We start from the raw sequence: 15,377 nt of genomic DNA, 5'->3' as shown, positions 1-15,377 counted from the left end.
ACTAGGTCTTAACTGAACCTAGTGTCATTACACCAGCAAAAAAGCAGAACAGTATTAGATTACTAAACTGTATGCTCTCTGCTTATCTGCTACCAACAGAAGTCAATGAAAAGTCCACAGAAAAAGTTTCTATTCCCATTTCCCGAAAGAGTTCTGTTTTATTATCACGCCTAGTTTCCATGTATCCTTTGCAAGCTCCTACTGCCCAAATTCTGAGTGTTTTCTCTGAGAGAATACCCACATGAGTAGGCACTTTCAACATACACAAGTGTTTTAAGTTTACGTATTTATTTTGAGAGAGAGAGAGAAGAGAGAGCAGGGGCAGGGCAGAGAGAGAGGGAAATAGAATCCAGAGCAGGCTCTGTACTGTCAGTGCAGAGCCCAATGCAGGGCTTGAACTCACGAACCATGAAATCATGACCTGAACCAAAATCAGGAGTTGGATGCTTAACCGACTGACCCACTCAGGCACCGCAAACTGTGAATTTTTTTTTTGATAGCCACTGTAAAGACTGTCCTAAATTTCAAATGACCACAAAATAAAGAAAATTTTCTAATTTGCTGCCCCTGTGTTACTTCCAAATTGTGTCAGCTTCCTTTGCTTAGAACATTTCCAGAATATTTACAAGGTAAAAGTATAGAGCAAGAACACTTAAAAGCCTGGTAAATACCCTAAATAAGTGTACATACAACCATATATTCCACGTACTTTGTTACCAGCAAAATGCCACTAGGCAAAGGCACTCAGATACCAATACATTATACTAATGTATTCTAATGTATGCCCATAAATTTAAATACAAATATTGCTTTACTGTTAATATTCCCTCTTTCCCAATAATTTGAAGATGGTGCTAGAAGGGCAATGCTTCTATTACTTACAGTTCAGCAACTTCCTGTTCCTCCTCCCAGGCCTCCTTGTGTGTTAGCTGACTGCTTCCGGTACTCTTACAGGTCCAAATGCGCTCACTGTACCTTTCCAGGCGGGCCTCATACTCTCTGTTAGCAGTCGCTCAGGAAAATAATAATCAAGCAACTGAGAAAACTCATCCACATCCACAAATTACTTACACAGAAAAAAGTCTATAATATGGCAACCTTTCTATATTGTACAGCGTAAGGTAAAATTGAAATCACAGTTTTCAAGTGGCAAATCCAAACAAAATTATTAAAGCCAAAGTATGATTCAAATGGTTTGTCATGTTTTTGTTTTACAAATAAAATATTACTATTTTAGTACAAATGTGATTTATTCAATTCACCTGTTTCAGATTCCCACAGCACTAAAAATTTGTAAGACAAAGGAAAGGTAAATTAAACACAAGTTGTAAGGAATAAGAATGCAAGGTACGTGGAATTGTTACCTAACTTAGATGGTCAGCAAGTTTAAGAATCTTCCACAGAAAGAGGAGAGGACTACCCCAGTCTCACAGGCAATTTGAATAGCCCTGTATACCAGCTAATGATCCACTTACTATAAGCTTCCAGCCTACTTCGGAAACACCTGTTGAGTTTAAAAAATAAATTCCATAAAGCCCTAAAAATAATTTCGATATCATACTTATCCAGCCTTTATGTTGCCTCCGATAATACTACACTCACAAGTCATTTACCAGACATTGTTCGGTCTTTGTAAGGCAGATGGAGGAAGAAAACATCCTACAAGTTAGTGCCATATAAATGTAACTTTCCACATCGTCCCAACTGGAATTCACTATCAGCCAGACACATTCAAATTCAAATGACAAGTTAACTAGTTTATTTTATGCACAGCAACAGATGCTACCCAAAAAAATAAACTGACACCACAACTAGAGAATTAGCTGCCAATCTCTGTACTTTCCAAGTGACACTTTTTATAGTAGTTGAAATAAAAGTATTTAAGCAGCTCCCTCTGTAATACTACCTCACAACTCAACAAGTAATTCATTTTAAATATACAGAGATTCTTTGAAATCAGTGCAAAGATAGATGACAGGGACAAATGCATAGATAACACAAAATAGTAGTTTTAGCCAATAGTATGAGCACCTTCCCTTAGTGTAGCATTCCCTGGATCTGCCAAAAACAAAACAGTTTAAGTCTATTTTCCTCACCAGAGAGGTGATACTAATATTTAAATGATTAAACAAAATAGAGTACCAGTAAAAACCAGGAGTCAAGCTTCCATATAAAGCTATACAAATTCAATCTCACTGAAAATTTATAAAAATTTATGGAGAAAAAAGGAAATAGCATGACTTCCAAAGTGACATTATCATAACTAATCAATAAGATAAATTATTATGTTTCTGTCTGTTTGCACGGGGAGGGGGGAGGTGAATCATGACAGGAAGAATCAGGGGCGCCAGAGTGACTCAGTCAGTTAAGCGACTTGATTTCGGCTCAGTTGATTTCGGTTCTCACGGTTGATGAGTTTGAACCCCACATCGAGCTCTGCGTGGACTGCGGAGGCTGCTTGGGAGTCTGCCTCCCTCTCTCTCAAAATAAATAAAAATTAAATTTAAAAAAAAGAATCAGAAAGTGGATTTATTAAAGCATTTAAAGAGCTTGATAACATTCTAATAGATTATTTAGTTATACTGAAGAAATTCACTGTGTAATCAGAGAGAATGTGAGATAAAACAAATAGATCTTAAAGATTAAGTTTCTGTTATTAGCTGTTATTTTTAAAAGTAGGAGTCATGTGCCCAGTGATTCTCCTTTGATCTAGACCTATGCAGCCAACAACATACAACTCGGGTATCACCTAGATGCTCAAATCCAACTTTTTCTAAACTCTTCTTTTTACCCCCTTCCCTTCCCTCCCCTCCTAAACTTGCTCCTTAGCAATTATTCCCAATCTCTCTTAATGGCCCTTGTGTCAAAGTCAGAAATGAGGGAAGCATACTCAGCTCTTCAATCCCTAATTGCGACCACTTAGGTTTTTCTCAGTTCAGTCCTTCCTCTTCCACAACAGAGCCATTATTTAAATTCAGCCTCTGATCCTCCCTTCCCACCTAGCCATAACAGTTTTAAACATTTTAATTGACCTCACCGGTAATCCTCCTCAGGTCCTTTGTGCTTCTCACCCAAACATCCTTTTACTCAATCTTATTTGTTTTTAAACCCAGTTCTACAGCTTACTTTAAAATCTCATTTGCCCTCAGGCCCCTGAAATGCAAATACGTTCGCACTGGGAAGTAATCCTCTGGCTCCCAGATTACTGAAAATCACTCCACCAATCAAGATTTTGTTGAGCTTTACTTAGTGGTTTTTATTCTTTTTTTTTTTTTTTTTTTTTTTTAAGTTTATTTTTGAGAGAGAGACACAGAGCACGAGCAGGAGAGGGGCAGAGATAGAAGGAGACACAGAAACCGAAGCAGGCTCCAGGCTCCGAGCTGTCAGCACAGAGCCCAATGCGGGGCTCAAACCCACCAACCAACCTTAAGATCACGACCTGAGACGAAGCTGGTCGCTTAACCGACTGAGCCACCCAGGTATTCTTTTAAGAAGAAAAAAAGGGGGAAACTTTTTTTCTCAAATGATACATATTTAAATATTAAATTTTTTTGCTGATTATAGTTTTTCAAACAATACAAGACCCTTCTACCTGGATACATGGCTTTCCCACCATCCTTTGAAAATCACTATCAACATAACATTCTCATTCGCGGTGGCAGTATCAATGCCCATAACTTCAATTACTATCTACATGCTAATAATTTCTAGCACCCAAACTAAACTTCCTATCTTCACCCCCCATTCCCAGTCAAAACAAAAGGAAAAAAAACACCAGATCCTCTTCCAGCGTTCTCTATTATCAGAGAATGACCAACTACCCAAGTGATAACCAAAATACAATCCTTGATTCCTCCCCAATCAATTACCAAATCCTGTCAAATCTACCAAATTGTTTCTGTAATCTATTGTACTTCTCAAGGGCTAGTACATTTGTTCAGATCACCATTACCTATTGCCTCGTTTATTTAGTAACTGCCTCACTAGTCTCAGGGCTAGATTCTCAACACTGCAGCCACAGTGAGCTTTCAACCTAAAAGCCTGCTTCCATCCTGATTGAATTTTTTTTCAAAGTTTATTTACTTTGAGAGAGAGAGAGAAAGAGGGAGGGGGCAGAGAGAGGGAAAGAATTTCAAGCAGTGCAGAGCCTGATGCAGGACCTGATCCCATGAATCATCACGACCTGACACAAATCGAGTCAAAAGACAAGAGTCAAAAGATGCTCAACCAACTGAACCACCCAAGTGCCTCCTGCTCCAATTTTTGAACAGCCTCCAATATATTTAAGGCAGAATCCAAACTCCTCAGCCTATCTCCCAAGGACTTATATGGTCCAGCCCCTTTGTGTATCTCACCACTAAGCAACTCTATCTCAATTCCCATTTCTTCACTCTAGCTATATAAAACTTCTTTCCATTAAAATTTAAGAATCTTCAAGTTCACAAACTCTTCTCTTCTTGATCTATCTACCCTAATCATACTCTAGATATGAACTTAAAAGTGACTTTCCCCTGAAACATTCCCTGAACCCTGAAGCATAGGAGACTGTATTATTTACAAATATTCACCTCCCTTCCATAAAAGGATTCTACATCTCCACCCTCTGCCCTGTGGCTTGCAATGCCTCCTATGGAGAGTAATGCCCATTCCCTCCCCACTGATGTTAGCCTCGGTCACATGCCTTGTTTTGACCAACAGATGAAAAACATGACAGATGCCACTTCCAAGAAACTCAAAAAGCCACCATAGTATCCTCCAGATCTTTCTGCCACCAGAGGGGAGCCTGGGTGGCTCAGTCGGTTGAGTACCCAACTCTTGATTCTCAGCTCACGTCATGATCCCAGAGTTGTGGAATTGAGCCATGTGCATCAGGCTCTGCACTGAGCAAGGAGCCTGCTTAAGTTTCTCTCTCTCTGGGGGTGCCTGGGTGGCTCAGTCGGTTAAGCTGGAAAACATTTAATTACTTGTGGCTCACATTATATTTCTATTGGACAGCACTGTCTACCTAAGATTCACATCTAGGAATGCATGCCCTCTGACAATACGTGAAAAATTTAACTAGTAATCTACGATTAATTCCGAAAATCAAAAACTTAAAGTCCTACAACCCAACATAGGATATTTTTAAGTTTATGTAACGCTGCTCTGGTTGTTACTTTGTCTTATGTTAAGAGAAAGAGAAAAAAATTAAAAAGAAGAGAAAAAAGCCCATTAGAAGGATACTGAGTCAGCTGCCTCTAAATCCTATTTCAGATTTTAGGTTACCAAAATAAGTCACTTACTCTCAAATAACTACTCAGAGCAAATGCCAATTGAGGTTTTTATGTTCCAGCCACTGTTGCACATATAATTGCAGACAAAATGTCAAAGCAATTCTCCAAAGGTTGTGTAAGTTATAAATGACAAGATATTCTCAAATCCTATATATCTCATTATGCATCTACTTTTTCATGAGTTCAAGAGCTACCTCCTCACAATATGCTGCTTCATTGTTCTGTTTAGCCTTCTTTCAATAAAAGTACTTGATAGCCTGAAAGGAAGTGGCCCAGAAAAGTACGGGGTTAAATAAGCATAACTATAACCCTAAGAGTTCTAAGTGAAATGACAAAGCACCAGCTCCAGATTTGCTTTTTATCCTATTTTCTGTCTCTGGAACAGTCTGTCATCAAGTTAAAAACAATTCTAATCTAGTTTAATTTCTCACTCTTAAGAAATTAAATTATAAAAACCAACCTAAGAAATCATTATTCCAACTGTCCAATAAAATCCTGGCTTGCAACCACAATTTAACTCCAGCTCTTACAACTTGGCTGTAGTCACTCTTGCCTAGACCCTGATTAACTATGTTCTAATAGCCCCTCCTCATTATACCATCTAAAAGCTCTCATAGGGGCGTCTGGGTGACTCAGTCGGCTAAGCTTCTGACTTCAAGGGCTCAGGTCACGATCTCACAATTTGTGGGGGTCATAGGTTCTAGCCCCCCCCCCCAGACTCTGTGCTGACAGCCCAGAGCCTGTCTCCCTCTCTGCCCCTCCCCCATCACGCTGCCTCTTTGTCTCTCAAAAATAAGTAAACATTAAGAAAAGAAAAAAATAAAATAAAAGCTCTCATATATTAATATTACAAGGTTATGAAGTAGATGTTCCCAAGCTTTACAAAGCAGGACAGTAAAGCAATACAACAAACATATTACCCTCAGCAGGCTGCTTGTAGCTTCAGTTTCTCCTTAAAACCCATCTTGACTTACTCACTGTATTATCCTATTGCCAGATAATAACATCAAGAACTGATTCTGATAATCTTTCCAAGGAAGATCTAGTGTATTGCCTTAGTATTAACCTAGGAAGTAACGTCCCATAGATTCAAACCTATAACACAAAAAACGTAATCATCAATATATAAAACCTAGTCATTAAACGTGTGCATCATTCACAACTACCACTGGAAGTTTAATGAAGAGGTACAATAAAGCCTTCAAGAACATACCATCACTTAAAGCTTTAAGTCAATAAAATGTTATACTGATTTGCTATTGCATATACATGCAATCAAACGGCAGGTATTAGGAGAAAATTAAAGATCAAATCCTATTAAAAACATAATTGTAAATATTAAGAACTGGAAACAGTATACTTTAAATGCAGCTGTTAACCAACCACATACCTGTTCTCTATGAAATCACTAAAAGCCTAATAAAGAAATAGACCAACCTGCCAACCACACAGCACAATTGTTTAAAACCATCCTCAAAGAGCTTCCACTTGTAGAAATTCCCATGCAAGCAATTTGCCCCTCAATATGCAATGCAATGTAAGGACTCCTTTGTTAAAGGGGTTGGTTCTACATACTGGTATAGGAAATACTTAAAATGAAGAATTTTTAAAAATACCTAACATATAAAAGGTGCAGGTTTCAATTTTCAATTGTCATCATTAAGGGAAATTCCTCATATATATCATTACATTTCACCTATTTCTGTAAACGATATGAAAAAGCCTGTACTGCCAATTCTAAAAAATTAGCTCTCTTTTAGCCATTTTTCACATGGCTCAACACCTATCACAGACTTGGAACTTGTCTCTATTGAGTGTGTCTTATGCTACACTCCAAGCAGACATAAAAATAAACATCTGGTAATACTAGTGTGTGAGTATCCACCAACTGCTCAAAAAATGATATTTGAATAACATTTGAAAAGGATATGGCAGATTCCCACAGTAATTTTTTTTAACCCCACTGATGGGGCTCAATATTTTTTTTACAAAGTAGGACACCTTTAGAATAATGATGGATTTAGCGGTTGGAGTACTTCTCCAAAGCTTCCCAAAAGTCCTTACAGGACAAGAAAAAGAACCAGATTATCATGGAATCCCTCCCTAAAATGCACCTTATCTCATACCACTGACAGAGGTTGACTAACATGAAAAACCAAGCATTCCACCTTCTTTTCTGGATTTGCTTACAAGGATAAGGTAGAAAGGCACTGCATTCTACTCCTAACTCTCATCATCATTTCAGAGTGTTTGACCTTTAACAAGTCCACCAACCCTCTGGGTTCACTTGGCAAATGAGGCTAGAGAATCCAACCATCCCCAAGATCCATTTCAGCTACAAGATGCTCTAGCTATATTTCTCCAAGAGCTTTCCTACAGCACAGGCTCACTTTCCAGGCCCCTTTGTATGTAAACACCCTACATCCACAAACTGCACTGAACAAGAAACGGGCTATCCTGTAAAAGATCGTATTATATCAAAGAGAGGATCAAAATGAAGTGAAATCAAATGATATCATCGCTCACATGGACGCTTCCTCCCATACAGAAGCAAGCAAGCAAACAGAAACTAAGAAATCAAATCCTTCCAAAGGAAAAAAGCCGATAAAACTCAATATATTTAGCCTTCACTGCTGAAGAAAGCGCTGAAGAAAGCAAGCAAGCAAGCAAACAGAAACTAAGAAATCAAGTCCTTCCAAAAGGAAGGGCTGATGAAACTCAATGTATTTAGCCTTCACTCCTAAAGAAAGCGTTGATTCAGAAATCTACTCCTTTTTTACACTTGTGCTTCCAAAAGGACTCATCTGGCATCCATAAAAAAAAGTAAATAACAGTCGTACAACTAGAAGACTTCAAAGCTTACACAAGAAACCTTAAACAATGATTAGAAAAGAGGATGCGTCTTATTTAAAACATCAGCCTCCTGTTCCTAAAATACAACATAAAACCGTTAAGTAGGTCTTGGTATTTTTTATATGTTCATTTAAAGGCAGATACCGATCTCCTAAATCGTCAACATTTCAAACCTGTGCATGCCGGGGAAGGCAGGCATCATCTCCTCCAAGATAACTTTTTCTTCCCCTTCCCCGGTCTGGAATTCGTTCTGGGGTATGTGCCTCACGATCCTGTCAGCTCACGACCAGCCTGAAGTCCACTCGGGAGGAGAAAAACCCAAGCGCCCCCGCGGAGATGGGGAAAAAAACGCACAAAAAAAATCTTGCACAAGCCGGATCACGAGGCCGCGTGGGTACAATTTCAAAAACTTCAAGAGAAAGGTTTAATTTAAAAAGGAAAAGCAGCCAAGGAACCCCGTCTCCCGTTCGTACTTAGGGCCTAATGCCACCCGGGGGAAAGGGGGGCCGCTCCTTGAAAACGAGGCCCGGGGACAAAGTGCGGAGCCGGTAAAGGATGGAGGGCACGGGGCCCCGGGCCGGCCCGCGCCCCCGCCCGCCCACCCCGCGGAACGGCGGGCTCGAGCTCCCGCCCGGGGGTGCAGGCCCGCCGGCGCCGGGCGCGCTGACAGCTGCCACAGGGGCGGGCTGCGCGGCCCGCCGGGCCCGGCGAGCCCCCGGCCCACCCCGCCCCACCCCGCGGACGGCCTGGCGGTCAGGCTGGAAAGGATACTCCCGGGTGCGGAAAGCCTCCTGAGTGTGCGCGATGGTGAAGAGCGGCTCCTCGCCGGGAAGCGGCTTCACCAGCGGGAAGGGCTTGCGGCCCAGGAGCGGCGCCATCGCGGCGGCGGCGGCGGCGGCCCGGAAGGCGGCGGCTCCTCGGCGAGCCCGCGGCGCAACACTAGGCCCCGCGGCCCGGAGCGAGCGCCTGGCTCCCGGGGGTGGGGTGGGGGAGGGGAGGGGTGAGAGGGCGGCGCGAACTCGGCTCCCTCAGTGCTGGCGCGGCCGCGCGAGGGCCATGCAACGGGACGCAGGGACACGGAGCTCCCACGCACACCGCTGCGCCGCCCGGCAGCCTCCGGCCCAACCTTCGCTACGGGTCCCCGCGTTCGGCAGTCACGACTCCTCCTCAGCTGCACCGGAGGAAATTATTGAAAAATGGCGGGAGATTCCCCTCCTCCCCCCCGCCCGGTCAGCGCACACACTAACTTGCTCCCCTGTGGCGCCGGTGGCGAATGCTCCAATAGGCGGAGAGCCGATCAGCGCTCACGGTCTACTGGCTCACGGGAGCTGCCGCTCTGCGCTTGGGTGCCGCCCCCTTTCCGGGCCGCGTAGTTGGGTTGCAGCGCACCAGAGGGCAGTATGAAGAGGTGAAAGGTCACGTTATGTAAGCGCTGGTGACAGGCCTGCGGGCCTCCAGCGGCGGAGTTGAAAATGGGGGTCAGCGGGGGACCGAAAGGCCTGGAATTCAAAGAGGTCAGACCAGAGAAGCCCCTTAACATATACAGACACTGCGCCATCTGTCACCGACGGCGACACCGACATCCGGGCACCACTGTCCGTGTGGTGCGCCGGAGGGGGAGGGGGAGCGCGCGGCCAGGGGCTTTGTCTTTCCACCGTGCTCCGCCCCCTCCTTAAAGGCGCCGCGTTCGGCCACGCCCGGGGAGGCGCGGGTGGGGCGGAAAGAGAGGAGGGGTTGGCGGGAATAAGCCCCAAGATCTTACCCAAGCGAAGGTTCTCAAGAACAGCTTGAGCCCCCAGTCTTGCTCACCCCAAAGTTAACTTCTGGAAGAGAGTGTGGTGGAGATGCGGATACTAGTATGATGCTTGTTTTTAGGGGCTTGGTGGAAAGGATCATACAGCAGCTTCTTTGGAAAAATATACTAAAAGACATACCTAGTAAAGATACATCCATTAATTCTAATAGTCTTTCGCAGCACCTCCAAAGTTGAGGGCTCTGGACTGGGAGCTTCAGAGGAAAAACAAAAAATAAGACAGAGACTGTTCTGAGAAAACAAGAGGCACGAATAATGCCAGTTCGGTGAAGAGTGCTGTCCGAAGTGCAGTCAGAAGACAGCAGTGACTGCCTGGAGAGGGACGACATTTGAGCTGCTTCCCCGAGCACACTACACCCACGTAGTCCAAACTATGTCCTACCCAGGACAAGCCGAAACACTCACGGATAATTCTCTCCCTAATTAAATTGTCCCCTTCCGTTCAAAGATCTTCACTGGCCTCAGAACATACCTCCCCAGCCTGTTCTTCAACAGGGCGGAGAAAGCGGGGGTGCATGGCAGTGCCAGACCCTTTTCTTATCTTGAGGTGAGAAGTCTCCCCCCAGGGAAGGGTAAGTACCAGGTCAGTCGCCATCCCAATGGAGCCTCCTCTGGTCACCTAGCAGAGATAGGACTGCATCCTCCTTCGGTAGCTATTTCTTCTAAAAGGATTATGAGCAACCTCGGAGGACAGGACATTTGAGTCGATTGTGAAAAGGTGAGTGGCATTTCACTAAGCAGAGAAATGAGGGACGAACATTCTAGGCAGAAGGAGCCGCAGAGCCTTCTTGATAGATTCAGGACAGCACACCTTAAAACGTAGGGATTTTGAGGTGGAAAGTATCAAGATATGAGGGTGGCAACGGAAGTGATCATCCGGGCCACAGCGTGTGATGGCTAGAGTGGCGTAGTTATTTGTGGCAGGGATACCAAGGGACCCAAATGTAACAAAATCAAGGGAGACAGGTGGACAGATTGGAGAGGCACAGACGAGGTGACTAATGGGACGGACATTTGCAGGACTAGATCCCCGGTAGCAGACTACACACAGGATAAGGACTCCAACAACATTAAGAGACAAATTTTGGAAAAATTGGTATTTCAAAATAGTGTCTAACTGCCCATGAGAGTGGGGACCATCATCATTTCAGCGCTTGGGGCCACTGTAAGCTGAATCCAGCCCTGGTGTTGGTAAAGCAGAGATCTAAAATGGGAGAATCAGTGGGGACCTGGGTGGCTCAGTGGGTCAAGTGTCCGACTTCGGCTCAGGTCACGATCTCGCGGTTTGTGAGTTCGAGCCCCAAGTCGGGCTCTGTGCTGACAGCTCGGAGCCCGCTTGGGATTCTCTCTCACGCTCGTTCTGCCCCAGCCCTGCTTGTGCCCACTCTCTCAAATTAAATAAATAAACTTAAAAAAAAAAAATAGCAAAAATGTGACTTTTGCTTGGTGTGTCCTCCACTTCTGTGGGTCAAATTTACAAATGATAAAGTTGATTAACATGAGATTTTACCATCTTGTCCTGAAGATGTTGAGGAAAACTATAGGGGGCACCTGGCTGGCTCAGTCAGTGGAGTATGTGACTCTTGATTTCAGGATCATGAGTCGAAGCCCCATTTTGCATAAAGCTTACTCAAAAGAATAATAATAAATTTAAAAATTTTTTAGAGAAAGAAAAAAAAATGAAAGAGACTGTTAATGTAACTATCAGTTTCCTGCTCTAATATTTTCATTGACTCTTGTTGCAGTCAAACTTTTTTGTTTTAATTTTTATTTTTAACATGTATTTATTTTCGAGAGAGAGAGAAAGAGAGATTGTGGGCTGGGGAGGGGCAGAGAGAAGCGGAGACACAGAATCTGAAGCAGGCTCCAGGCTCTGAACTGTCAGTACAGAGCCTGATGCAGGGCTCAAACTCACAAGCCTCGTGAGATCATGACCTGAGCCTCTCAACCAACTGAGCCACCCAGGTGCCTCCTCAGTCCTCAGACTCTTAACCCAGCAGGCCCCTACTGGACTACTTCCTCCTAATTCCCAGAATTCATTAGCTTTATTCCTACCCACCGCTGGAAATGGACTTTTTTCTCCTCTGTGGATTTCAACCCAATACTTCCTTCCTAATGCCTTTTCCCAATTGTTCCAGCCCACATCCGCTTTTACTATACTCTCAAGTTTTTTTTTTTACCATAATTTTAGCAAAATTCATTGTTCAATGTGTTTTCTTTCCTAACATTTGAATGAACAAGTTAATCCAAAAAGGAAGAGATTAAAATGTGTAGCTTCCAGGGATCTGCACCAAAGCTTCTATTGCTCCAAGTCGGCTGTGGCTGCTTAGTCGCAGGAATAAGACTGTCCAAGGAAGTGTAGCCATTTCCCTACATGGATCTCCACTGGGTAGTTTTAGGACATGAGCTCAGTCAGCAAGATCTGTTTCTGTGGTCTGTATCATGTGGAGCTATGCCCTGCCACATAGTCCTCGTTCATTGATGCAGGCACAAACCTTTGCTTAGACAGTTCCGGCTCCTGCCTGGGCTTTTCCTCCCTGTCCTGCTGGTTCCTTAAACTCAAAACATCCCAGAGCCACGATCTTACCGTCTTCCTTCCCTCCATCATCTGCTTTATCAGAATGGTTTTCATTTTTATTAACGGCCCACCTTCCTCACAACCTCACGGGCTCAGGTTTGACCTCTCTTGAGCTCCACGGGCATAGGATCAACCAGACAATGTCAGTTCTTGAACTGTCCTCCTGCCATCCCCACAGCATCCTATTTCAGGCCTCTATTATTTCTGGCCAAAACTACTATAATGCCTTTCTTCTTTTGAAATGTTTTAGGGGTGCCTCTCAATTGGTAGAGCATGCTGCTCTCAATCTTAGGGTTGTGAATTCAAGCCCCAACGTTGGGCATGGAACCTACTTACAAGTAAAAGTTTTAAACTCCGTTAAAATTATGTCTTTTTTATGGTAAAATGAACATAGTTCCCCAAAAGAAACATTTAAATGTACTTTAAAAAACAACAACAGGGGCGCCTAAGTGACTCAGTCAGGTAAGGTCCGACTTTAGCTCAGATCATGCTCTCACAGTTCGTGAGTTCAAGGCCCACCTTGGGCTCTGTGCTGACAGCTCAGAGCCTAGAGCCTGCTTCAAATTCTGTGTCTCCCTCTCTCTGCCCCTCCCCCGCTCGTATACTGTCTCTCTTCCCTCTGTATCAAAAATAATAAACGTTTAAAAATAAAAATAAAAAAACAGCAATAAAAAACATCAACAAATAGTTCTACAAAAATCAGCCCTAGAGCACTTTCCCCATCCACTTCCTGTTCCCTCAAGCACTCATTTTCAAATTGTTAAACTGTGTTAAATTGGTAAAAGGAAACTTCATTGTTTTTAATGTTTTATTTTTGAGAGAGAGAGAGCAAGAGAGAGTGAGAATGGGGGAGGGGCAGAGAGAGAGGAAGACACAATCCAAAGCAGGCTCCAGGATCTGAGCCGCCAGCACAGAGCCTGACCCAAGGCTCAAACTCCTGAACCACAAGATCATAGCCTGAGCCGAAGCCTGAGGCTTAACCAACTGAGCCACCCAGGCAGCCCCCGGATTCCATTTTAATGAAGTTTCCTAGGGGCACCTAAATGTTTCAGTCAGTTAAGCGGAGGACTTCGGCTCAGGTCAATGATCTCACAGCTTGTGGTTCGAGCTCCACGTGGGACTCTCAGCTGCCAGCTCAGAGCCTGGAGCCTGCTTCCGATTCTGTGTCTCCCTGTCTCTCTGCTCCTCCCCTAATCATACACTCTCTCTCAAAAATAAACATTCAAAAAAAAAAAATCTATGGAAGAAATTTCCAACTTCTTTTTTTTAAGTTTATTTTTGAGAGACAGATTTCGAAATAACATATATGTTGCTATGTTTGTTTCTCAGTTTTAACGTTAGCTGTTGTCATTCTTCAATGGAAGATGAGGTCTCACCTCCCCCACAAATACCATACACAATCATATTCCCCAAATAATTATTGCAATTGGTTAAATCCACATTCAGTGTCTAACTTATGATTATTATTCATAGATGATCCACATGGTGAACTGATTACATTTCTTTTCTTTTGTTTTCACTGGTTTGCATCAGTCTATTTCCACTTCCTTTTCTAAGTACCTATCACTACTGTATCCCTCAACTGACACAACTCTAAGACTCCTCTCAATACATGCAAACCTAGCAAGTCTTCCTATTTGTCCCCTGCCTCTTTCCTTTCCTAGGCATTTCGAACACAATCTCACTCCCCTGCTCTGGGCTTTCAATGGCTGGCTCTCTAAAGTCAACAAAGTAAAATCAAGCTCTTTGGTCTGGCCTTCCAGGCCCTCCACAATCTGTCCTCAGTCTTTTTCCTACTTCCCTCAAACCCCTTACTCCAGTAAACTAGATTTATCTAGGTTTCTAAATACCATTCCCCACTAAAAGGATCCAGGGCTCCTGGGAAAAAGGAATGGGGCTAGCAAAGTTCAAGGTGAGTCAGGAACAACTTGTGCCTAAAAGTAAAGAAGTGCTCAAATAGAGATGGGGACATGTCAAAAGGACTTGCTTGGGAGCCAGCATGAAGGGATTCTAACTGACTAAATCTGGGACAATTTGAACATTAAAAAAAAAAAAAATGACAGCAACAGATTGTGGCACATTGAATGTAAGGGGAAATCATGAGCCATAGTAATATTCAGAGAGAAGATCGCTTCTAGGCCTTTTGGCTAAGATCAAGTGCAGAGAAAGGAGGGAGGGAAGGAAGGAAGGAAGAAAGGAATGGACGGAGGAAGGGAGAAAGAGGAAAGAAAAGAAAGGGAGAAAGAAGAAAGAATAAGGGAAAGGAAGAAAGAAAAAGAAAAGAAAAGAGGAAGGGCAATGTGCTATTTACAGAAGGCTGCCAGTGAATGAATGTGAAAAGAATGTTGGATTTAGAAAACTCACCATTTTGCAGACTCTAGGGAAGTAACTTGATTCAGAAATGGACCATCAATGGATGCTAAAATCACTGGTCTAAGTGAATGGTCTAAGATTATCACCCGCCCCCCCCCCCCGACCTACAAATTACTTATGTAAAAGTGCCCTGAAAATGGAAAGATCTGGCAGACACCTTAGCCAAGTGATCGATCTCAGCATTACCAATAATGAGACAAAAGGATGTTTCTCTTGATTCAAGGCAGTGAAAAATACATACCAACTCTGTAGCATTCTAACCAAAAACATTCCACCTGAAATCCTTAGAAAATAGAAAAACCCAGTTTGTGGGACATTCTATGAATAACTGCCTAGACCCTTCAAAAATAACGATGACACAAGATACACCTATCCACCCACCTCCAACTTCTAAAAGGAAACTAAAGAGACATGAGAACTGTGTGTGCAATGTGTGACCCTAGAGTTAGATCCTGGATCTGGGGACAGGGGCTAAAGAGAACTACTA

At 43.3% G+C, this 15,377-nt stretch overlaps 1 protein-coding gene and 1 long non-coding RNA gene across 4 annotated transcripts in view; one reads left to right on the top strand and one right to left on the bottom strand.

Annotated features, from left to right (window-relative positions):
- The window catches only part of BAZ1B (bromodomain adjacent to zinc finger domain 1B), a 72,719-nt gene extending 63,393 nt beyond the window's left edge, over window positions 1-9,326 (bottom strand). For all 3 annotated transcript variants that reach the window (XM_053213213.1, XM_027041958.2, XM_053213212.1), the window contains exons 1-2: window positions 8,898-9,326; window positions 883-999 (exon numbers count right to left, since the gene is read on the bottom strand). In XM_053213213.1, coding sequence (XP_053069188.1) covers window positions 883-999; window positions 8,898-9,004 — 224 coding nt within the window. In that variant the 5' untranslated portion in view covers window positions 9,005-9,326. The remainder of the gene's footprint in view (window positions 1-882; window positions 1,000-8,897) is intronic.
- A 141-nt stretch (window positions 9,327-9,467) lies between these two features.
- On the top strand, window positions 9,468-15,001 carry LOC128313623 (uncharacterized). The gene is made up of 2 exons (XR_008294578.1): window positions 9,468-9,640; window positions 10,002-15,001. It is a non-coding gene; the product is annotated as an uncharacterized LOC128313623 (long non-coding RNA).
- The last annotated feature ends 376 nt before the right edge of the window (window positions 15,002-15,377 follow it).

The sequence above is a fragment of the Acinonyx jubatus genome, chromosome E3 (assembly GCF_027475565.1).
Source record: "Acinonyx jubatus isolate Ajub_Pintada_27869175 chromosome E3, VMU_Ajub_asm_v1.0, whole genome shotgun sequence".
In the NCBI taxonomy this organism is placed as follows: domain Eukaryota; kingdom Metazoa; phylum Chordata; class Mammalia; order Carnivora; family Felidae; genus Acinonyx; species Acinonyx jubatus.
The sequence above is the reverse complement of the archived record's forward strand: the minus strand, read 5'-3'. Positions and strand labels throughout refer to the sequence as shown.